This window comes from Thalassophryne amazonica, chromosome 15 (genome assembly GCF_902500255.1).
Source record: "Thalassophryne amazonica chromosome 15, fThaAma1.1, whole genome shotgun sequence".
In the NCBI taxonomy this organism is placed as follows: Eukaryota; Metazoa; Chordata; class Actinopteri; order Batrachoidiformes; family Batrachoididae; genus Thalassophryne; species Thalassophryne amazonica.
The window spans coordinates 12,452,589-12,477,587 of record NC_047117.1 but is presented as its reverse complement, the minus strand read 5'-3'; the positions used below and the strand labels follow the sequence as shown (position 1 = coordinate 12,477,587).

Here is a 24,999-nt window from a genome sequence, read left to right as displayed (position 1 = left end):
TTAAATGCAGTTATAATATTAGAGATGATACATCTATGTGAACCTATTGTATTACGTCACAGTACATGGCTTGGTATACTGGACAGTTTAAGTGTGTGCATCATGCTCAGACTTGAGGACCTGGAATAAAAAGCCCTTGCAGGCTGTGAACTGTGTGTGAAAATGCCCTGTGGAAAAATAAGAAATCCCTTTGCCCGCTGTCACTGTCACAGGTCTTCTTGTGAGGGGATGAATTTGCCCCACATTAAGGGGAATACTGCAAACTGTCCCAATCCTGGGAGAGCTTTTGAAAGGAGAATTCATATTTCCCAGTGGAACTGATTTTGTGTGTGTGTGTTTTAATTTGACATTATGGTCACTGCAATTGATTACTTCCATTATATATAATTTATCAGAGTATTATTTATACAAGTAATTGTATATTTTATAAAATATCAACTATGGCTGTAACTGATTATTTTTGTTTTCATTTAATGTATCCATTTTTCTTTTATTAGTCTCTTATTTTTGGATTAGTCTATCATTTAGTTAATTTACCAGGAAATTCTAATCTTAAATTCTACCAACAACTTTCATGTCATGCATTCAAATGTTTACCCATGAAAAAAACAAAAACAAAAAAGCAAAATCCAACTTGTAATGAGTCTAAAGTGCAAAAATTAAAAAAGGCAGTCATGGAAAAAATTATAGAACAAAATGTGCCATAATGCAGCATTCCCTTTCTGAGACAAAAGAAAAACAAAACAAAATCCTAATATATTTTTTTGGGCTGCATTTAACAGTTATTTTCATTGTCAATCTTGATTAATCCATTAGTTGGTTCGTCCGGAAAATGTCAGAAAGTGGTGAAAAATATTGATCAGTGCTTCTCAAATCCAAAGACTATGACCTCAAATGTGTTGTTTTGTTCATGACCCAAAAATACTTAAACTGTCAGAGCAGAGTCTCAAAACCAAAAAAAATACCATTTATGAAGTTGAAATCACAGAACTTGGACATTTACAAGAAAAGACTCAAAAAGATCAATCACTTACCAAAATATTTGGTGCTTATTTTAAGAATAGATGAATAATCAGTTGATCAATTAATTATCTAATGTCAACACATTACAGCTCTCGGATACATACTACTCAGATATCCCCAGTGTCTTGGCCTCATGCCACACGGTGCCAACTCTCCTTTTGCCATGACGAGGAGATGCATTGGAAGTGTTGACTCAGGAGAGGCTTTGTGCTGACAGGGGCAGCTGATGGACCCTGCTTACTATTCAGCCCTGGGCTAGCCAGTGGCAGCAACTCAAAACTGATAAGAAAGCAATGCTTCGTCATGGGCGCATGAGACACATCACCAAGCCCTGTAGGGTAACCCCACCAACAAACTTTAGCAAAATGCAGTGTGGTGTAGTATGGTAATGCTTCATTCATTATTATTAGAGGTCCAAGCCACAAAGCCATCTGGGGAAGGGTCCAGAAACATTTCTGCTGCTTTGAAGGTTCCAGTGAGTACTGTGGACTCCATCATCTAAATGGAAGAAGTTCGGATGCACCAGTACTCTTCTTAGAGCTGGCCGCCTGTCTAAACTGAGTTACTGGGTGAGAAGGGCCTTAGGGAGGTGACCAAGAACACAATGGTCATTCTGTCAGAGCTACAGCATCCCTCTGTGGAGAGAGGAGAACCTTCAGAAGGACAACCATCTCTGCAGCAATCCACCAATCACACCTGTATGGTAGAGCAGATAGGTGGAAGCCACTCCTTCGTAAAAGGCACATGGCAGCCCGCCTGGAGTTTGCCAAAAGGCACCTGAAGGACTCTGACCATGAGAAACAAAATTCTCTGTTCTGATGAGACAAAGATTGAACTCTTTGGCATGAATGCCAGGCGTCATGTTTGGAGGAAACCAGGCACCATCCCAACAGTGAAGCATGGTGGTGGCAGCATCATGCTGTGGGGATGTTTTTCACCTTCAGGAACTAGGAGACTAGTCAGGATTGAGGGAAAGATGATTGCAGCAATGTACAGAGACATCCTGAATTAAAACCTGCTCCAGAGCGCTCTGGACCTCAGACTGGGGCGACGATTCATCTTTCAGCAGGACAGTGACCCTAAGCACACAGCAAATATATCAAAGGAGTGGCTTCAGGACAACACTGTGAATGTCCTTGAGTGGCCCAGCCAGAGTCCAGACCTGAATCTGATTGAACATCTCTGGAGAGATCTGAAAATGGCTGTGCACTGACGCTCCCCTTCCAACCTGATGGCGTTTGAGCAGTGCTGCAAAGAGGAATTGACAAAACTGCCCAAAGACAGGTGCACCAAGCTTGAGACATCATATTCAAGAAGACTTGAGGCTGTAATTGCAGCCAAAGGTGCATCAACAAAGTATTCAGCAAAGGGTGTGAGTACTTAAGGACATGTAATTTCTTAGTGTTTTATTTTTAATAAATTTGAAAAAAGAAAAACTTTTTTCATGTTATTATGGGGTGTTTTGGGTAGAATTTTGATGGAAAACATGAATTTACTCCATTTTAGAATAAGGCTGTAACATAAAATGTGGAAAACAATGAAGCACTGTGAAAACTTTCAAGATGCACATGCATGCTGTAGATGCAGTTTGCCTTTATCGTGTCTCGGTTCAATCTGTGGTTTAAAAAGATTGTGTTTTTCTCTCCTGCTCTGTTCTTTGATTGCAATCCTTCACTCTCAATCTCACACGCATTCACTCACCATTAGATGGGCACCTATTACATCAGTGTCCCCTGTGGTCAGAGCCCTGTTGAGTACATGTTTCACACAGATTTGTTCATTTGTGTTACAAACCAGTATTGTTTCCCAGTCTTTCATCTTCAGCACTCTTTCTTTTTTTCTGCCATTGTTTTTGTTTTCACATTCTCTTGATTTCTCACTCACCTTCTCTCACCCTGCCTCTTGTTCATAAGACACAGCATGGTTACACAGTATTAAATGTGCTGCAGTTCTGTAGATAACAGATGGTGTGTGTTGTATGATATATGGAAATCAGACAGTAAGTTTGTTTCTGACCTTTGTTTACCTTTGTGTTAAAATCCATGTTTAACACAAGAATTCCACCAACATGGTGCCAGAAAAACCAGCAGGGTGTTCAGTATTAATATAAGATGTAGGTGGAGAGCCAAATTCTGTTTTTTTTTTTTGGGGGGGGGGGGGGGGGGGGGGTCTGCAGGGCAGATGCTGTGACATGTTTTAGTGTCATTTCTGGCTATGCTGGTTGCACTTGTCTGTACCATAGACATATGTATAATGGACGGAGCCTGCATGATGTCACCCATTGGTTTTCTGTAGAGACCCAGAAGAGCCGAAATTAAGCCAGGCTCTGGGCTATGTTCTGTACAACAAACCCATTAATGCATGAAGGGGTGGAGCTTATGTGGCTCCACACGTGATGGAACACGCCCCTCTTTTAAGTCCGAACCACCTAACCTGGGTTTGGGTGTTTATTAAATCATATTTTTGGGGTCTGCGCGTTGGTTCTCCTAATGGTTTACTTTGTTGTGGACATTAAACGTTATGAGCCGCATATGTTCTTAGTAATTATACATTAAGTCTAAAGGGTGAAGCTACTGACTACTGCAAAAAGTGCTAACACTGTTAGCATACAACATTAAATCAGTGTGTCTACTGCAACAGAGATGTTTGATCCGTGAGGAGGGTTCACTGCACAACAAGCCAGATTATTCCAGGAGTTTGTCATAAAATACTCCTAACAAGCAGAGACAGCCTCCACAACCAGACGCATCGAGTGGACTCTGAGGTAAAGGCAAGACACAGAGGCGCTCCGCTCAGCAGGTGCCAGCTGTCACTCAAAGCAACCATGCCCCCAATTTATATAAGAGTTTATGGCTTAATATGTTAGAATAAAAACCTCCTCCTGCCCCCCCCCCCCCACCCACATATATTTGTCATGGAGGCAGAAACTTTTGACAGATAACAAACCCTTCTTTTTTTTTTTTTTTTTCTACCAGGCTGCAAACATGTTTATTTCTGCTCTAAAGTTAAACATTTTAACATGGAGTCTGATGGGAAAGTGCTGTGTTTTTAAGCCAGCCTCAAGCGGCCAGTCAAGGAACTGCTGTTCCGCGTCAACCGCTTGATCGGTACTTGTTTCACAGTAGGTAGTGCTTAGGGTGGTCCCCCCCCCCCGACAATTAACCAAGTGAAGGGAAGAAGACCATGTGTTACTCGAGGCTAAGTATAGTCAGATCGAATGATTTCAAAGCTACACTCCACGCATCAGTGTGGGAATACGAGGTCTATTAGAAAAGTATCCGACCTTATTATTTTTTTCAAAAACCATATGGATTTGAATCACGTGTGATTGCGTCAGACAAGCTTGAACCCTCGTGCGCATGCGTGAGTTTTTCCATGCCTGTCGGTTGCGTCATTCGCCTGTGAGCAGGCTTTGAGTGAGGAGTGGTCCAGCCCTCTTGGCGGATTTTCATTGTCAGGAAATGGCGGAATGATTTGGGCTTTTTTTCCATCAGAATTTTTTCAGAAACTGTTAGAGACTGGCAGCTGGAAACCATTCGAAAAATTTATCTAAATGGATGGCTCTGTGAAGCCGGGACCTTCGTCTGCACTTTCTCTGGTTATCACAAGAGCTGGACATCAGCCATTTTCCGGCAGATTTCACTTTTAACAAGAGATTTTGTCATGGAAAGCCGAGCGGAGGCTTCGCACGTCACGACCGATTTGCTGATGGAGCGAGACAAAGGAACACCTCTGTTTTGGTCTCACAGGACGGCTTTGAGATGGCGTTCAGACAGCTGTCGGTGGTTTTTCCATCGAGTGATTATCCGAGAAATTGTGGATGTGCCTGGACATGCCAGAACATGTCCTGTGAGGCTTCATCACGGCGTTGCTTTGCGCTTTTTAAGAATGAAAAATTATGTTAATGTGCTGTTATATTGTCAGTATATCGGTGGTACAAAAATGTTTTTAGGATCACTCTAAAATAGTTTATTGCAATTGTTTCTGGGACAATATAGATTAACACTTGTAGTTGTCATGAACCTGCTTGAGCAGTTAGAATGATCGTCCCCTTTTCTGCGCAGTCAGCATTATTGTATTGCATTGTATTTACTGTAGCCATATCAACACGAACTGAAAGAATGTAATCGGCAGCCCACAGCACCGGATACACAGATGTTTTTACTGTATTAATCCACACCAGATTTTAGCAAAACTTTGTAAAAAAAACAAACAAACAAAAACTTTGGTTCGGTTTGAAATGGCTCTCGCAGCAAAGCTTATAACAATCATGAAGACCCCTGACTTTAGGGTTGTCTCTGGGTACTCATAAAGGCTGCTGGGCAGCGGACAGGAAGCCAACTGTTTTCTCCTGTCTTGCTCTTCATGCAGCCTTCAGAAATCTCTGTGTTTTGACAGACCAATGATTTTGGTGGCGTTTCTGATATTACTCTGCCCCCTAGCAATGTTTTGGCCTGTCAGTGTCTTTTCAGCTTCTCAGCAGCTGTGCTGCAGCTTTAATCAATTGATGGGGTACATCACATTATCTCCTTCAGCTTCTGCCAAAGCAGAAGAACGAAGGTCATCGTCCTTTATGAAAACAGTCACAGCTGAAATGAAATGCGAGGCTGTAAAAGGGTTTGAGCCTGCTATTGTAATGTCAATAACGTTTACTCCTGGAAAATTGGTTGTAACTGTTGTCAGTTCAATATTACTCGTTGTCAAACTAGTAAATAAACACCATGTACAGTCAACTCCGTAATATATACACCAAATAACATCGACTTTCATTATGCTCAAGTCTTGTTTTCTAATGTAGTAATTTGGAGTACATCATATGTAAGATTATATCCAGTATTGGGTCTCGGAACATGTGCTGGTGCATCACCACAACTAAAACACTATAGAACTTCCTTGTGTCCTGAATTGCAACCACACAGGCAGGCAACCAGTCCATCCCAAATGTAATCCTCTCTCTATGCAGACAGATGATTTCATGGGCATCCCCTCAGCCTTTTCCTGTTGCCAGGGCCATCAGCACCACATGGCCAAAATCACATAACTGACATTTCCTCACAATACCAATAGTTTGCCTCATCTGAGTTGAGTAAGAGTTTATTTGGCACAAAGTAATTTCAACAGTACCCAAGGATCCTTCAAAGAGAGCTGGTATTAAAGACATCCAAATACCCAGTATGGTTTACAGTATGCCTATTTTTTCCTATTTATATTACTGTCAATTGATCAAATGGAGTTTGAATGTGTTTTTGACGTTTTGTGCTACTCTTCTTTCAGCTGCTACCATTAGTGGTCACCACAGCAGATCAGCTGTCCAACTCACGGTGTCTTTTATATTTTCACACAAACTACCTGCATGTCCTCCCTCACTCAATAAATATCCTCTTTTGCCTTCTTCTTCTACCTGGTGGCTCAATCTTCTACATCCTTCTCCCTATATACCCTAGGTCCCTCATCTGTACATGCCCAACCATCTCAGTCTCGCCTCTCTGACTGGCTCGCCAAACTCTTCCACCGAAATTCTTCCACTCCAAATTCTTGCACCGTCAGTCTGATCAGCTCATTCCTAATCCTTTCCATCCTTGTCACTACCAAAGAAAGTCTTTCTTGGCACCACCACCTCTAAGCAGTACAACATAGCTATTGTTATGGACCCTGTCTCCCACTCCACCCTCTTCTTCACCTTTCTACCACATACTCCATTAGTTTGGATAGTTGACCCCCAGTATTTAAAGTCTTCTACCTTTACCACCCCTATTCCTTGCAACCTGACTATGCTACAGTGCTCCCTCTCATTTACACACATGCATTGTCTTGTCAGCTGACTTTCATTCCCCTTCTCTCCAGAGCATATCTCCACCTTTTCAGGCCAATGATAAACTGCTCCCTACTGTCATTATAAATGACAATGTTATCTGAAAACATCATGGATCACAAATTGAATTTTCCAAGATTCAGGTCTTTTGCGAAAGTCACGTTGGCTCTTACTAGCCATCGGGGTATGTGTTTGCTAATTTTCTGTTGGTGGAGCAGTCAACAGAATAATATCTTATGTACTGTCTTCAGTACTATCTTATGAAGTCTTTCTCCTTTTCTGTTCAGACAGTGTAACAAAAGGCAATTGAACCACTTCTGCTTCTACAGATCTGATAATTTTTGCTGTTTTATTTTCATGGATCATATTATTTTCATTACTTTTATGTGCATTTGAATCAGAATATTAAGCTGAAAATGTCATAAGATGGCAGGTTTTCATTCATCTGTTGCAGTTTTATTTGTATGTTGTGAGTTCAGCGAATTAAAAAAAAAAAAAAAGATTCCTCTTGTTTTGGCTTACTCTGAATGCAATAAGTCTTAACACTCTGAATGCAATAAGTCTTAATGCCAAAGAAAAAGGAAAAAAAAAATCCCCTAAAGCGGTTAAAATGTTTTCCTGTTGGCACAGTCTGCACATCATAAGCATGGAATATTAATTATATGACCCCCAAAAATGTTGTGTTTTTTTTTCCCCCGCTTTTTGCTTCTGCACATTGGAAAGGTTTTGACAACATGTAACTCCTGTCTGAGTTCTGGCTGAGGTTTTGATCCCCGCCCCCCTTGTTTGTCTACTGGGTTCTAATCTTCCATATCTGAATTTCCCTTCTATTTTTCCTATTGCTTTTGGTTGAAAAAAAAAACCTACCATATGAATAAAGATTAAGCAGTGTTGGTGGTTTGATAAAACACGCACCTCAAATATTCGCCACTGCTTTGGAAAGCTCAATCTCTGTGTTCCTTTTTAACTTTATTTAAAAGTGTGCAAAGCATTTGTTTTCCCCTCCGTCCACGAGCCTTTGTGCTCTGCTGTAAGCAGTGATAGTGCAGCCACCCTTTGTTTGCTTTATGCTCACTGTTGTCTCTGTCCTTCACAGATTCCCATCTTCATATCCGATTTCTCCTCCTCTGCCTCTTGCTCTCCCACATGCCTGTAGTTTATTTGGCAACTGCCTATTGGGGCCATATGGAATTTAATTTAGGCAGTAATCAACAGCTTGGACTGAAGTATATGTGCGTGCGCACACTTTTGTGTATTCTTCTTAGTGTGTCTCCTTAGATTGGTATTAGGATAGTTTATTCTCATTTATCCAGGACTCAGAGTCAGAAAACGATGTTAAAACAGGAAATAATATTCCCCTTTTTCCCTTTGCTATTAGCCGTTCTGCTTTATTGTCTCTTCTCTCGTTTCCATCAGTATTTGGTACTCGGATGTTACATAATTGCCCAAACATTAAAGAATTGGACTAACATGTAATAAGCATGGCACTATATTGTAACACATTTACTTTTGTGTTTGTTCTGCCAGTTACGTTGATGTTGTTAGGAGGACTGCACAAAACACAAATGCATTGCAAAAAATGAGCTTATTTCTGATTGGAACAGTTTGCACAAACTTGTGAAAAGGTTGTGCCTGCTTTGTAATGGCATCTATTAAATATTAGCCACAGCCAACAGAATGTGCATAGCCAGGACATTTTAGCATGGTTTAACATGGCCAGATTTCACATCTTGGCATTTTTAGTCTTGGCAGAGGTATGTGCTCTCATGAGTCACCAGTGTTATTAGTTTGCCTTCTGGTTGGGAAAATTGTCTGTTTTAAATAGTATGGAAACTTTACAAACAAACAGGTAATAAATACTTAAATGCACATAAATATACAATACTACAGAGAACTGTTTAAGTGCAGTATTTATCTCAAAATGTGGTTTATGTGTTGCATCATTCAGACTAAATCTAAAACAAAACTAAAAGAAAAAATCCTCACTTTTGGGAAAAACCTAGGTGAAATGCAGTGAGTGAATAGATGGTTAAATGAATGAGTTAATCTCCAGTTTAACATAACTTGAAAACAATAAATAATATCATCTCTTACATCTCTCGATTATAAAGACATATAATATGGACACACTGTGTGTAAATTTCGAGAAATTTAATGTCTCAGAATAATTGAGAAAGTATCTTTGTTTTGCTAATGTCATCTGGGGCTGCAGCTAACAGTTGTTTTCTTGATTAATCCATACGCTGTCAGAAAATGTCAGTCAGTGATTTTCTCAAAGAAATGAGATGAGATGTATCACTTACATTGTGTTTGCTGTGACATTTTGGCGATAGCGCATTTCTCTGGTTTTGATCCTCTGATGCCTCAGGATTGAGGACCCCAGCAGCTGGAGAAAGTTGAGGGGGCCTTCTGCAGCTGCCTGTTTCCTGTTTCTTCAGCTTTGTAAAAACCTTGTAACTGTTAGAATGGCCTAAGCAGTGTGTCACCCCTCTGAGTCTGGTCTGCTTGAGGTTTCTTCTTCAGTATCATCAGAGGGAGTTTTTCCTTACCACTGTTGCCTGTGTGCTTGCTCTAGGGGTTGGTGAGGTTACTGTCTTGTGAAGCACCTTTGTTGCGATTTGGTGCGTTATAAATTAATTGAATTGAGGAGACATCCACACTTCACCTAACTATGGGAGATGGATGGTTGCTTTTGAGAGGTGGGGCCTGCTCAGTTGTCTCCTTTGGTGGTTGTCATCCTGGAGGCAAGGTGGTTGAGTAGTAATCTGAGAATTTAGTCACTTGAAAAAAAAAAAAAAAGACTCAAAATTGTCTTGTAATATACCATACCTCCACCTGCCCCCTGGTGAACATTGCTGTCTCCTGCATGCTTAGTGGATGATGGATTTGGAACATCTGTGGTTGTCACACACAGAGAGACAGAGAGAGAGACAGAGAGAGAGAGAGAGACAGAGAGAGAGAGAGAGACAGAGAGAGAGAGAGAGAGAGAGACAGAGAGAGAGAGACAGAGAGAGAGAGAGAGAGAGAGACAGAGAGAGAGAGAGAGAGAGAGACAGAGAGAGAGAGAGACAGAGAGAGAGAGAGACAGAGAGAGAGAGAGACAGAGAGAGAGAGACAGAGAGAGAGAGAGAGAGAGAGAGAGAGAGAGAGAGAGACAGAGAGAGAGAGAGAGAGTGTCTCCGCACAGAAATGTACTATATCGGGGATGTAAAATATTCCCCTCTGATTATTTCACAACGTTTACATTTGCGAAACTCAAATGACATGTTCACAAGTCCACACAACCCTGCTAGACAGGGTTTTGCATGAATGTGACCAAAGCAGACACTTCTTCCTTCTCTCTCTGTCTCTGTCAGCATATGTGCAGTTTTGAAATAACGTGTACTGTAGCTTGAAATGAGCTTGCCGGTCTGTTTGTCATTTCCAAAGCGTCTGTCTGGTAACCAAGAAGGCCCCTGCTGCTTGTCTATTTTAGTAAAGAATCCAGTATATTAAAGAAATAGCTGTTTTATAGTTTGACAAAAGCTTGATTAACTATATAGGTTTTCCCCAATTTATGATTGGATGAAGACAACAAACATGGTGATAATCTGTGAATAATGAATGGATCAAAATAATTCTGTTTTAAAAGTAAAAGATATATTTTAAAAAAAATTTGCATGGGGTTGTGCATGTCTTTATTAAAATTTCTGTTCATCCTGACAGCTTTGCTGTGTTTGCAACACTCACACCTTTTGCAATACCTTTTATTTGTTGTTGTAGTTGTTTGTGTGCCGCATGCAGAATATCAGCACATTTTGTTGCTCTGGTCTATAACACCTGCGACCCAATCTTGGATAAGCGGTTAAAGATGTGTGTGTGTGTGTGTGTGTGTGGTCTATAACACTGTACTGAGGGCAAAGACGTGCACACTGGGAAATAAAGCAAACGGCTGGGCTGCTGAGGGTTTCACCATGTGACTTTATGGCCTTCTGTAAAAGCTATATGTGTTTTATTTTGCCTGGCAAAGCACAGCAGTCAGAGGTTAAGCATAAAGAAAATAGCAGTACATAACACTGGAAATAAAGCTGTTTTCACATAACGGGCATCACGCCTGTTTCATTCCTGTGTTGCTAAAGTCATCACTTTATTTGCACCAAGTAGAAATGAAGTAATCTACAAATTCCTTGAACTATTGCAGTATTTCAGTGAGTACAAACAATTTGATCTACAGTCATGAAAGTACAAAGATGGTTTTACAAATGCACTTATTCATCGGAACTAAACCTGTTGCAGCAGAAATGCGCCTCCTCCATCGGGTTTGTGGGATTACACTTGATTATCTGGGAGGGACTCGGAGTAGCGCTGCTACTTTTATGCATCGAAAGGAGCCAGTTGAGGTAGTTCGGTCGTCTCCCTAAGGAGGTCTTCCTTGAACGTCCAACCAGGAGGAGGCCCCGGGGAAGACCCAGGACATGCTGAGGATAGGGAAGTGTGGATGAACTGCTTGCTCTGCTCCCACTGCGACCCGGACCCAGATAACCGGCTGAAAATGAATGAATGAATAAAATTGTCATTTGTGAAATGTATTCTAGACCTGAATGAAACAAGATTCGTGGATGAGGATCACACTTTGAGACTTTGCTGTAACCTATGTGCATCATGACTTTTAGGGACAGATGTTGATTTGTATTGTTTGCCTGAGTCGTGGCTTTATGTGTGTGTTTCCTTCACAGGGAGACTATGATCCGGTCAAAACCAAAGTTGTTCATTTCACAATGAACCCCACTGCTGTTGCTAAGCAACAACGTCAGCAGGAAGATGAAGCGCTTCAGGAGGAAGTGACACGTCTCAGGGAACTTGTGCGCTCTTTGCAGGATGGAGGCACTCTGTCCCATGCTCAAGATGTTGCTATGCAAGCCCTTAGCTTCAGTTTGCCGCCATCAAAGGAGGTGCAGGGTAAGTCAGAATAACTCTATGCTTTATTCCAGTCTCTGTCTTTGCACTTCATATTAGAGGGCTATTCCACAAAGCACCATTCCTTCCTATTTCATCCAGAATAACAGATCGGCGGGGCTTTAAAGGATCACAGTAACTTCTTGATCCATCTTTTTCTGTCCTTTTCAAACGTGGTTTACACAGTAATTACGGCCATCATCAGCACTAGTTTTGAAATTGGGGTGAAATTTTCCAGCTGTTCAAAAATGTCATCCTGATTCACCAAATTGGAGTCATTATGCTGTCAATTCGTGTTTATAGTCTCAACAGCTTCAGTCATGTTCAAATATCTTTAGCCTTCTGTAGTCCAGAGTATTATTGGGCATTTTTGATTGCTTTTGCTTTTACCTTCATAATTTACCTTACAAAACTGTTTACTTTGCCTTGTTTGGTGTCATTTTTTTCGGCACAGCCTCTCACCTGTGTGACTTTACAGCTTTTCTTTCATTCTGACATACTATATTAACACAGTAAAGCTAAATTCACACAGAAACATAAAATCCAAGTAGGGAAAAAAGTTTTTTTTTTTTTTTTTTTTACCGTGAAAACCACACGCATGTTTAACAAACCATTTTTATAACAGACTGCCAATATAAATTGTAAATTTCAAAACATGTACAAATGTAGCAAAAAACAGTTATTTACAACTATTTACATTAAAATGCAGGAAATGCTTCAGGTATTTTTCTGTACAACTATTTACAATGCATTAAGATGCCACAAAAATGATTTGCACCACTCAGAAAAACAATTCCAGTCCACCAAAAGACCTCTGTCCTGTGTTGACCATCACAGCCCTGACACTTCCTCCTGCTCTCCACTGGGAGGCAGCATTGGCCCCTTGGAGGCTTTTTTTTTTTCTGATTGACAGCTCGACCCACATGGGGGGGTGTCAATGCACGTGGGGTTGGTGGTTTTTTATTGGTTAGCATCATGCGTTTTCCATCAATGATAAAGGGGGAGACGTTTTTCCACCAGCCAGAGGTGTCAAAACAGGCAGACGTTCACGCGCACGTTGAAGACATCCACAACCAAATACGTGGGTCTGTGAACATTTTATTTGGCTTTGGCTGTGCCTTTCCCACCAAATGGCTGGGCTTTTCCACCAAATGATAAATTGAAAGTCATAGTTTTCTGTGAGTGTGGGGAATTTGATGGAAGGACCGCTTAATTCTGTCCTGTGACTTAGATGCGTATCTGTGTTGAACGACTCCAGCGGGTTTAACGGGGTAATCCTAGTGAGTAGAGCTTGAAGCATGTTTGATGCTCCATTGGGTTAAAAATTTGAAGCAGAATCAGTGTTGCAGTTCTGCTCGAGGACGCACCCAAATGCAGCTTTATTTTTATTTTCGAGCGGGTTGCCAGATATTAACTTTTTAAGCCAGCGAGTTGCCATGTCTGCACTTTATAAGCCATCTTGGTAAGAGGCAAGCCAGAGTAAGCCATTTCTTCCTGTTTTTGCACTTTTTGGAGAGGATCCAGATCCAGATTCTGGATGAAGATTTCACTTTATAGAGGCTTTGAAGGATTACGTCAAAACAAATTCTCACCACATTTGCACCACAGATAGATATTGGAGTATGGAAGACTCCACTGAATTTTGGAGGTGATCCGCATTGGTAAACATCAGAAATCTGTGGTTGCTCTTGTTAAAAAAAATGCCTCTTGAAGAGGAAACCCATAATGCAAGTCCCACACGAGTGTAAGTCTCACCTCTTTCTGTATCATCAGCTCTTTAATTTGGAATTTGTGTGCATTGTTGTAGTGTACTTTGTATTGTTGGCATTTTTTATTTTATTGTTTGTTTATTTTTTTCATACTTTATATAGCACTTCACAGGAATCAAATAGTCACTATCGGTATTATTTGGAATGACATGGGATCTCCCCCCCCCCATACACGTCAAACCAGAATATAAGTATCAGGACCTCCCAAACTAGTATTAAAAAAAAAAACCAACTTGTACTCAGGACAGTATGGTTTATATGTGTAAACATCTACACAAATATTTATGTCTGTAATATTAGAATGGTTTCTGTTTCATAAGGTGAATCAAATGAAATCAGGGCTATGTTTGCAGATGAGATGAGATATTCCTTTGTTAGTTCTGTATGGAAAAATTTGAACAGTTGGGTTGTACAACATCTGCTAAATTTGACCCACCAGCACCACTGAGACATGTAGGTGGGTTCTGGTTGTTCCTTTGCTCATATGTCACTTTCTTCAAATTGTGAAGGACAAGTTACAGCGTAAGTTACGGAACAAAACTGGATGAAATTTGGTGTCAGTTGTGTACTGTTTTTAAGTGAGTTAGAACTGTTTTTCAATCCATAGGCATTTTAGGGCGGTTAACAATTCTGCCAGCGACTGCAGATAAGGTCTATTCTTCAAAATGTGCTTCAGAATAAAAACTTTTATTGCCCTATTTGACAGCTCCCACAAAGCAACACAACTGTCACAACTGTCATTGCTAGTTTCAACAACTCTGTTGTCCTTTTCAGGCCCAGCACCCCTGTTGGCTATCACAGTTTTGGTGCATTGTCGTCATGAGGCAGCAGAAAGCTTTTGCACCGCAGGCAAACATAAACCTGGTTTAAAGTCGATCACAAGAGTTTTTCTGCTCTTTGAAGGTGGCAAGTAGCAGACATGGCTTACATAGGAGGATTCATGATGCGTCTACACAATTGAAAACAAAAATGAAATAATAGTAAAGACAAAAAGTATAAACCTTTATTTTCTGGATTGTACCATGTTTTGCACTGGTTTTCTTCTACCACCTGGTTTGTGACCATTTCTGCCTGATGGGATGAAGGAGAATATGTGGACCTCGGAGAGCTGCTACTCCTGTAAATGACACTTTTGTAGACTTTGTCGCAAGTCAGTTCTCTCACCAGAAAACCTCTCACTTGGGTGTGCCCTGTAAATAGCAATGGACCAGGTTCCAGTGCACCGATCTTTTAACCTGTCTCATTTAATTCATGTTTTTCTTAAAATGCACACAAAAATGGAACTGTATTTCCAGCTGAAGCAGATGCTCAAAGTCCTTTACAATGATGTTTCACATTCACCCATTCAAGTGCACACTGGAAGCATCTCAGTGATTAAGAACCCTGCCCATGGTTCCTTTGTGATTTTTCTGCTCTGATGGGGAATTGAACTAAGGATCCTCTGGTCACAGGTTCACTTCTCCAACCTCAAAAGCTATAATTAAGACAGGCCGTACAACCCACGTGCAGCCAACACATGACTTTTCTCTTAAATTAAGAGTTGTGTAATAGCAAAGGGAAGTTAGTTACACGTGCACTATGTGCTTTAAACTGTGCGCTCAATTGATCTTCAGGATGGGACCTGTTACAGTCAGTTCAGTGTTAGCTGCACTCTCAATACAGCAGAACTTTGCACTGGAAGGACTGTGCTCAGGCCAGGTAGTAGCTTAACTAGGTAGCAGTGAAGATAAGCTAACTTTAAATGTAAGACCTAAACATTAAAAATGGTTAAATCCTGTGAGTGTCTAAAATACCTTGTTACATTACTGTAGTCCATTCAAGATTACTGCAGACAGCAACTATAGAAGACGCTACGGCATTGAATGAAAACCGAATGCATTATAGATCTGAACTTTTGCATAATTGAAAGGCTGCAGCATGCTTCATTTTCAAGGTAAGAAACCAGTCCCGTGGCGGGGGCGCTGGCTACAGTCTTGCCTTGTTTTTCACATTCTGCTCAACAGACACAAATGCAGCTTTTAGGAGAAGTTCAAGTTTGAACATGAGTTGGAAAAGATAGAAATCCTCTTCTTGACAGTTCCCACAGCCAATAACATCAGAAGTGAAACATCAGAAGTTATGAACTTTGTCAAAGCCTAGCAGTTGTTAAAAAATGTATGATCCCCTGATGTTTTGACAACTCCAGAAAGATTTCAGCATTTGTGTGACATGCACACATTCAGGTTTGTGATTGCACAACCAGTAAGTAACATATGCATGTCCTTGTGTCCATGTCCATTTGTCTGTATGTTATAGTAAATTTATGCAGCGTCTGCCTCATGCTGTCACTTTAGAATCAACAGCCAGTTTGAGCACATTTTGATAGCTGTCATAAAATGACAGTTTTGTCACAGTTCCTACGTCTTGAAGCCCTACTTATTGGCATTGACTGACACTCCAGAGGAGCCCAGTCACCCAGGAGACAAACACTTGCATGGAGTGCTCAGTCTGAACTATCTTGCCGTCTGTTCATTTAACAACAGCAGATAAAAATATCTAAGATGCCAATGAAGGCAACTGGTGGGTAGTTTGAATAATCAATAGCAGAAGGTTACTTTAGAACTTTGGTGGCTGGGGGAAAAGCTAAACTTACCGGTAAAACTATTATCTGTGTTTGCTCTGTTATCAAAGAAATATATATGAGAATGTGTTATTGAGGGGGAAAAATGGGTACTCAGTCGTAGCGTCTTGAGGAACTACAGTACCCATTCTGAGAATTTGTGGGATCCCCAAGAAGCTACTTGACATCAGAAGCAGAAGGGCCATTATTATTCTTGTACATACATACAACAAAATTTGTCCTCTGTATTTTACCCATGCTGTATTTTACCCATTTTACCCAGACAATCCAAGCACTAGGACAGGGGTCACCAATCTTGTTCCTGGAGGGCACCTGCCCTCTAACTCTCCCTGTTCCACTCCCAGGCAATTAACTCTATGAAGTGTGCTCAGCCAATCAACAGCTGGAAGACACCACGTTAAAAGGGGGGAAAAAAGGTGTGATTTGAGTAGGTTGATGTGGAAAACATACAGGGCAGGGGCTCTCCAGGAACAGGGTTGGTGACCCCAGCTTTGTGACTTCATCATCAGTCAATCACAAATACTGACCATTATGAGCTTTTGTTCAAATTTGTATCTCAGGGGTCACCAACCCTGCAGTGGGCAGCCACAGTCCAGTGACCGGGGACCAACTCCAGATGTAGACACACTGCCTTGGTCAGGAGCAGAAAAAGGAGCAGACCCTAAGTCATAGCCAGCCTATACACAGATACTGTGAGTGCTGTGTGAAGTTTTCCTGGTGAAAACTGGTGTTTGTCAGGAACGTGTTCTGGTTCCTACACTGTTCATTGCTTGCATGGACTGGATGTTGGGAAGGATTGTGGAAACCAGTGACTTGGCTACTTTTGTTGGCGAGGAAAGGTTTACTGATCTTGACTTTCTGGACGATGCTGTGATCTTTGCAGAGTCAATGAATACTCTGATTGCAGCACTTAAGAAACTGAATGAGGAATCTGAGTGTCTGGATTTGAGATTTTCCTGGATCAAGACTTAAATTCAGGCTTTTAATGACTTTCTGAGCTCAGTGATGAAAGTGTTGAACTTGTAGACATTCACTTGTCTTGGCAGTGACAGTCTCTGGGTCCTCACCCTTTGACATCAAGAGGCACCTGGGAAGAGCTCATTGATCATGAGGTTGCTGGACAGGTGTTTGGTGATGCCAGTCTCTTTGCAGGCAAATAAAGGTCCAGGTCTTTAGGCTACTGGTACTGCTCATCTTGCTGTATGGCTTTGAGACTTAGACGCTAACCAGTGACCTAAGGCGATGGCTGGCTGTCTTCGGAGAATCTTTGGGTACCACTGGGATGACAAGCGGCTGCTAAGAGAGACTGTGATGAGGAGTGACACTTGATTGTTTAGGAAGTCTCACCTTCCATGTGGCCAGTTTTTCTGTGCATGATTCAGCATGCACTTGCCTGAGTATTGAGGATCCCAGGAGGTGGAGTAGGCCAAAGGGACGACTACACTTCATCTGGCTGCGGCAGATATACGGTTATTTTAGAGATGCTGGAATGGGCCTGTTGTCTGTCTGGGTGCCTGTCATGGTTCCATGGTGTCTTGGATGCAGCAAAACGCAGCACTGGCCCATTCTCCCAAATTTCACTTGACTTGACTCAGTTGTACTTTGAGGGTGTATTGTCCTGACTGCTGGACAAAGAATCAAAGCAGAAATACGGTTCTGAGACCATCATCAGAGCCCTTGCTGAAGCCAAGCTCCAGAGCATAGAGTGTCATCAAGAAGCACCTTTGGTGGGTGGGTCATATCATCAGGGTGGATGACAGTCGACTTCCCAAACAGATCTTCTACTCCCTGCTGACAGAAGGAAAATGGTCCAGAGGAGGCCAGAAGTAACTTCAGAAAGGACTTCCTGAAGCACAAACTCAAGAGCTGCTCCATATACTGGATGACATGGGAAGAACAAGTGAGAACCGATGAGCGGTGATCCACGCAGGAGTGGAAGTCTTCAAAACAATGCAGAGGAACAACACAGAGGAGAAAGAAAAAGATCCTGATCGGCAGAATCTTCCCACAGCAACCACGTGCAGCCTCTGTCACAAACAGTGCGTGTCAAGACTGAGCCTGCTCAGTCGTCTCTGGATCCGCCATCCCATCCGGGAATCAACCATGGGACCATTTTCCTTGCCGCTGATGGTTTGTCACAACAATAATACCAGTGTCTTGGACATCACCGGTGTGATAGTGCACCATAATATGGATTGCACAATACTGTCTACACTAAGAAGTCAGTTTTGCAGAACCCCAATCAGGCCAGACATACAGTAGTGTTCAGAATAATAGTAGTGCTATGTGACTACAAAGATTAATCCAGGTTTTGAGTATATTTCTTATTGTTACATGGGAAACAAGGTACCAGTAGATTCAGTACATTCTCACAAATCCAACAAGACCAAGCATTCATGATATGCACACTCTTAAGGGGGAAAAGGGGGTGTTCACAATAATAGTAGCATCTGCTGTTGACGCTACAAACTCAAAACTATTATGTTCAAACTGCTTTTTTAGCAATCCTGTGAATCACTAAACTAGTATTTAGTTGTATAACCACAGTTTTTCATGATTTCTTCACATCTACGAGGCATTAATTTTGTTAGTTTGGAACCAAGAGTTTGCTCGTTTACTAGTGTGCATGGGGTCATTGTCTTGTTGAAACACCCATTTCAAGGGCATGTCCTCTTCAGCATAAGGCAACATGACCTCTTCAAGTATTTTGACAAATCCAAACTGATCCATGATACCTGGTATGTGATACCTAGGCCCAACACCATAGTAGGAGAACATGCCCATATCATGATGCTTGCACCACCATGCTTCACTGTCTTCACTGTGAACTGTGGCTTGAATTCAGAGTTTGGGGGTCGTCTCACAAACTGTCTGCGGCCCTTGGACCCAAAAAGAACAATTTTACTCTCATCAGTCCACAAAATATTCCTTCATTTCTCTTTAGGCCAGTTGATGTGTTCTTTGGCAAATTGTAACCTCTTCTGCACATGTCTTTTATTTAACAGAGGGATTCTTGCAAATAAATTAGCTTCACACAGACGTCTTCTAACTGTCACAGCATTTACAGGTAACTCCAGACCGTCTTTGATCATCCTGGAGCTGATCAGTCGGTGAGCCTTTGCCATTCTGGTTATTCTTCTATCCATTTTGATGGTTGTTTTCCATTTTCTTCCACGCGTCTGTTTTTTTTTTTTTTTTTTGTCCATTTTAAAGCATTGGAGATCATTGTAGATGAACAGCCTATAATTTTTTGCACCTGCGTATACGTTTTCCCCTCTCCAATCAACTTTTTAATCAAACTACACTGTTCTTCTGAACAATGTCTTGAACGTCTCATTTTCCTCAGGCTTTCAAAGAGCAAAAAGCATGTTCAACAGGTGCTGGCTTCATCCTTAAATAGGGGACACCTGATTCACACCTGTTTGTTCCACAAAATTGACGAACTCACTGACTGAATGCCACACTACTATTATTGTGAACACCCCCTTTCTACTTTTTTTTTTTTTTACTAATAGCCCAATTTCATAGCCTTAAGAGTGTGCATATCATGAATGCTTGGTCTTGTTGGATTTGTGAGAATCTACTGAATCTACTGGTACCTTGTTTCCCAGGTAACAATAAGAAATGTACTCAAAACCTGGATTAATCTTTTTAGTCACATAGTACTACTATTATTCTGAACACTACTGTACGCGCACGCACACATGCACAGTGCAACATGTCTGTGCTGCTGCTTAGCTTTAATACTGTGGTGGTGATGTAAATAAAATCCATGTGTAGTGATTCTAATTTCTCCGTCTGCCCCAATTGAGTCTCTAAACAGCATTTGGCACAAATTGATTTTCAAACAAGTTAAACTCTGTCTGCCTGTTTCTCAACATGCTGCCATATACTCAGCTCAGAGATGCAGCTGAGTGTTAGTGACATCGCTTTCTGCACGTTGTAGTTCTTTTTTTTAAACCACCGACAGGCAGAGCGAGTGCTTGAGTGAGTGCATATTAAAGATGTAGCCGGCATTGATGCTGCATGATCATAGTGGGTAAAGTTTGTACTCCTGTGTCTCTGTCAAACCAAATGTGTTTCACACGTGTACATACATACATAACAAGGACGAGCAGACATTCTCACACTGGCAGTCTGCGTGCCTGATGATGCGTCATTCCAATCAATTGTATGTTCTGCAGATTTACGGAAGCAGATGGAGAGCGCTGAACTGAAAAACCAGAGGCTGAAGGAGGTGTTTCAGAAGAAGATCCAGGAGTTCCGCACCATCTGCTATGTCCTGACTGGTTACCAGATTGATTTAACCACCGAGAACCAGTACAGGCTCACTTCCATCTATGCAGAACACATGAATGACTCCTTGCTCTTCAAAAAGGTACACATACATACACACACACATACACCTTATTTACAGCAGTTTGACCATAAAAAGGCAAGAAAAGAGATTTTAAAGAAGACTGTGCAAAAAAAAAAAGGAGCCATAGATAAAGTGATTAGCAGTGACCGATCTAGTCATAGTCCATATAAATTTGGTTTGTGGCATAGAATCTTCTGAAAAACATCAGACTTCATGCTGCTTTGCTTTGCCATGGGGGGAAAAAATAAGTCAAAGTCGTGCACAAAAGGAAGAAACGTTAGTCAAAAGGTCCAGTGGAACGTCTTCTACATGGTCATGGTCTGGAGCAGAAAACTGTCTTTTGCACACTGCTGGGTGACTGGTTGCAGTCTTTTCTATCACCTCAGTTAAAAATACGTGGAGTATGAGGAAAGCAAAAGAATGTATGCAACACAACACATCTGCTCACGCTGCAAATCAAGTCTGTTTTTGTTTTCACTTTTTGCAGCTGTGTTGAATTTAAAAATAAAAAGAAATGGGAAAATTCACTGCATCTTGTGCCCTCAAGAAACACGGTAAGGTTTTTTTTTTTTGTCTGTGGTAAATAAACATTGTGCTGTTCAAACAGGATTTCAGACAAGATTATGTGACTTTTTTAAATTAATGTAGACGTCCTGTCATTTGACAAAAGGACATTGTGGCTTTGAATGGATTTACAGGAATTTACACAAGAATATTTGACTTTTTACTATATTTGAATACTATGCAGGCTTCTCACCAGGATTTTTTCACAGCATAGGGGAGAACTCAGCAGGGCCGAGTGATGAGCGTTGCAGGCACGAGTATTGTAGGAGGGACCGGGGGCATCTTCCTCAGAAAACTTTGAAATGTGTATAACCCTTTGAAACACTATTACCTGCATTTTGAAGGCCACTTTGTGTTGCTAACTGGGACGTTAAATAATGTGACATGTCCGTTTAAAAAAGGAAAATAAAAAACAGAAAAGCCCACCTATGCTGGTTAAGTCACAGCATAGGGGCCCAACTCACAGTGTAGGGGATCCAAACCACAGAATAGGGGCCCCTATGCTCAACTGCTTTGGTGAGAACCCTTTTACGTCAAGTAGTATGTTGTAGGAAAACAGGAGTACAGTCGTAGCTGCCATGCTATCCCAATAACACTTCTTTACCTTTTATTGAAACTTTAAGAAAAATATGCCATGATAAATACTTTTAACAGTTTGCGCTTCAAGTTATATTCAGTTTTAGGCCAAATCATCCAGACCTAAAAGTGATGTTTATCGTTCACCGGTTGATGTCCTTCCATGGACATTATGCCACATCTTGGTGAACTTCAATGCTGAAGGGCATTTAGGACGCCAAGTTTCTCTTTACGACATCCGCCCAGTCTCAATACTGTCCCTTCACCCAGCAAAGTGGTAGGGCAATGGAGAGCATTAGGATTGGGCCATAGTCTTTAAAAGACAAACAAAGAAACATGATGTTCACTATTTGCTCTCAACTCCAATATGCCATAGTTAACAACAATTAAAATATTTTTGGCTCCACCTGGGAAATCATAATTCCTGAGCGTGGTAGTGTCAGTGTGAGAGCTGGTATCCAGCTTGGTAGGCTGTTAGAAAATGCTTCAGGAAGTGGCAAATGTGACCTTGCAAGTTTCCCCCTTTTCCTGCACATTTCCGCACCATTATGCCGTGTTATGGTATTGTGTAGGACTTTGTCATACAGTGATATAAACACTGTGTAGTGATCCTTGAGAGGGGAGGAATACGTGTTTGTGTGAAAGCATGATGACTGGGCAATGTCACGGCGCTGTACTGCATTAATCGATCACCGCTCCCCACACGCTCGTTGAGCGCACTGAATAACAAACCTGGTTATGTTTAGCCATTAGCTGTAGAACCTACCCCTCTTTTAAGTGTTAGCAGTGAAAACATCCTGTTTTGTCCCTTTTACGATTTTCTACTTTTAGCGCCTTTCTCAGTATTTTCCTTATTTTTCTCTATAATCTACACCAGAAAATAATCAGTATGCTGTACCTGTGTTGTGATTCTATCGAGAACTCTTGCTGTACGAGAAGCTGTGAAGAGTCTGTGCTGACTCTAGAGGACTGCTGACGGTCTAATCGTAAACCAATGCAGCAACAGTGTATCAGCAGAGATTGTTATTTGGTGTATTTGTTAATGCAGCTGCAAAGCGGTGAGTTGATGCTTAGCAGCAGCATGAGGCTGTTAACGGCTACAGTGAAGCACGCCAATCAAAAAGCAGATCTGCCAGTCTACGTGTTTTTTGTACCAGGCATGCATTTTGACATGAGAGCACATGGGTACGACATGTCACTTAAAAGGACATACAAAATTTAAACTTCAGTACATCTACACTTGCCAAACAGCAGAGTGACCAATCACAGAATCTTTCCTGCAGTCGCCAGTAGCGGTCTCTGCTAGCTGTTGTGGATCAACTGTGTCTGTCCTTTGTGAGTATTTCATTACAAATATCTGAGAGACTATGACTGTTGTGCAATTAGTTATGCTAATGGACCATCTAAGAAGTCTGTGCTCCTGTGTTTCTGTGAATTTTTGTGTTATTTAATTTGGACATTAGCACTGTTGGCAAGTATCTGTAGCTTTGTGATGTTAGTTCCACTGTTACTGAGGCAATAGGGCACCGCAGTTTCATTTGAACCCTGCGTGGTATCGTGGGATTTGACCACTTATGGGGACATCCTGTCCCATTGTGCAATATATACACAGCATAATTTCACATGGAAAAATGGTGAAATGTTTTGTTTTCAGCTGCAATCACAGAAGCAGTTGCGAAAAGTGTTTTTTTTTTTTTCGGTTCCCAGTGGAGAAGGGAAGACGAGGCAAATGGGAGATGTCATGTCGGTGTTAGCCTATACAGCTAGCCAGAGTACCTCCGTTCTCTTGCCTGCAAAACCACCTCGACATGTTTGTGCTCCAGGTCATAAACAAACCGCAACACATGTCCACTTTTCCACTGTATCGTCACTTTTTCTTTGTATTTTTACTTTGTTTGCATGTAATTTGCCCAAAAACTCAGAGAAAATGCCATGTTTTTCCCCGGAAGTAGAGAAATTATATTTTACCCCTTTAGTACCCGCTCTCAAACAAGACTGCAGTGCCCAATAAACGGGTCATAATTTTTAATGCCCTCACCCCAGCCCAGTCTGCAAAAATCATCATCATCACTGTTGTCTCTCTGGAGCTGAAGAAGACTGTGTGTTGTGCCATCGTCTGTGTGCATTTAGGTGGCTTTAGAGCCCAGAGCCAGAACATGTGATTGCAGGTGGGGCATGAAAACCCAGCAGAAAGGATGGAGACGAATGTAACTTTGTGATGACGATCACAAAAATATGAGTTAATAAATCACCCAAACCAAGGTTAGCAAATACTGTATAATCAAACCATTTTTTAACTGAAATAAACCTGTTTCTATTATTTTATAAATTTTCCCTATTTATTCATTTATTTGTTTGTTTGTTTGAGTTATTCATGGAACCTTTTACTTAAGTTTAGTTGTTACTTTATATTAAGATAGTGTAATTGGCTTACTTTATTTTCAAAGTGCAGTCTTTCAGAAATAATTTTTTCCCTCAAGGCCATGCATAAAGTGGTACTTAAAGACTTCTTTCACAGTTGGTAGATGTGGAAAAGTCATATAAAGCTGCTGCTAAAATACATACACACTTCCCAAGGCTACTTAACCCTCTGGGGCCAACGCCGTCGTATACAACGGCTGAGTACAAGTTTTACGAAATTATAAGTAACTTTTTAATGACATGAAATAGAAACTTACTTTTTTTTTTTTTTTGCTGAAAAGTTAACTCAGCGGACATTCGAGCCAGCCGTCCACCATCTTTGTACTCCTCATAGAAGCTGTGTGAGGATGTGCGCAGTGTGAGTGTCCAATCGGAATTGGTTCACAGTCTCACATGATTTTTCCAATATCCAATTGTAGGGCAGAGCAGTCTCACATGGTAGGCCAAAGATCATTTGTAGAAGCAATGCGTTAGTCTTTGGCATGTGAACGCTGTCTGAATAGTCCTCTGGCTTCTGTGTAGGTTCTCAGTTGTCCAGGTGGTTTCCATAGTAGAGAAGCTTGAATCTTCGACTGGACTGGGTAGCTTGACGCGAGGACGTTTCGCTTCAAATCGCAGAAGCTTCCTCAGCTAAAATTCTTGCTCTGGAAGTCTGACTTCTGTCTGACTCTTGTAGAGACGAATGAACAGAAGCCAACAAAAGCTGGAGTTTTAAACCTACCCAGACCCCTCCTACTGAGAGGCAGACTGCTATAGGCTAGTGACTAAACAATAGCTCTGATTAGCAACTATTGTGCTCTAGTTAGCACTCTCCTAATGACAGGGCAGCTGTCCCTCCTAATGATGGGATGGATGCCTTTCTTGATGGCTCCCTTGATGACTCTCCTGATGACGTGAATGACTCATTACCATGAACAAA

The 24,999-nt window shown here is 41.3% G+C and overlaps 1 protein-coding gene across 2 annotated transcripts in view; it reads left to right on the top strand.

Annotated features, from left to right (window-relative positions):
- Positions 1-24,999, top strand: part of mad1l1 (mitotic arrest deficient 1 like 1) — a 130,274-nt gene that overhangs the window by 61,765 nt on the left and 43,510 nt on the right. For both annotated transcript variants that reach the window (XM_034188279.1, XM_034188278.1), the window contains exons 16-17: positions 11,551-11,773; positions 20,344-20,537. In XM_034188279.1, coding sequence (XP_034044170.1) covers positions 11,551-11,773; positions 20,344-20,537 — 417 coding nt within the window. The remainder of the gene's footprint in view (positions 1-11,550; positions 11,774-20,343; positions 20,538-24,999) is intronic.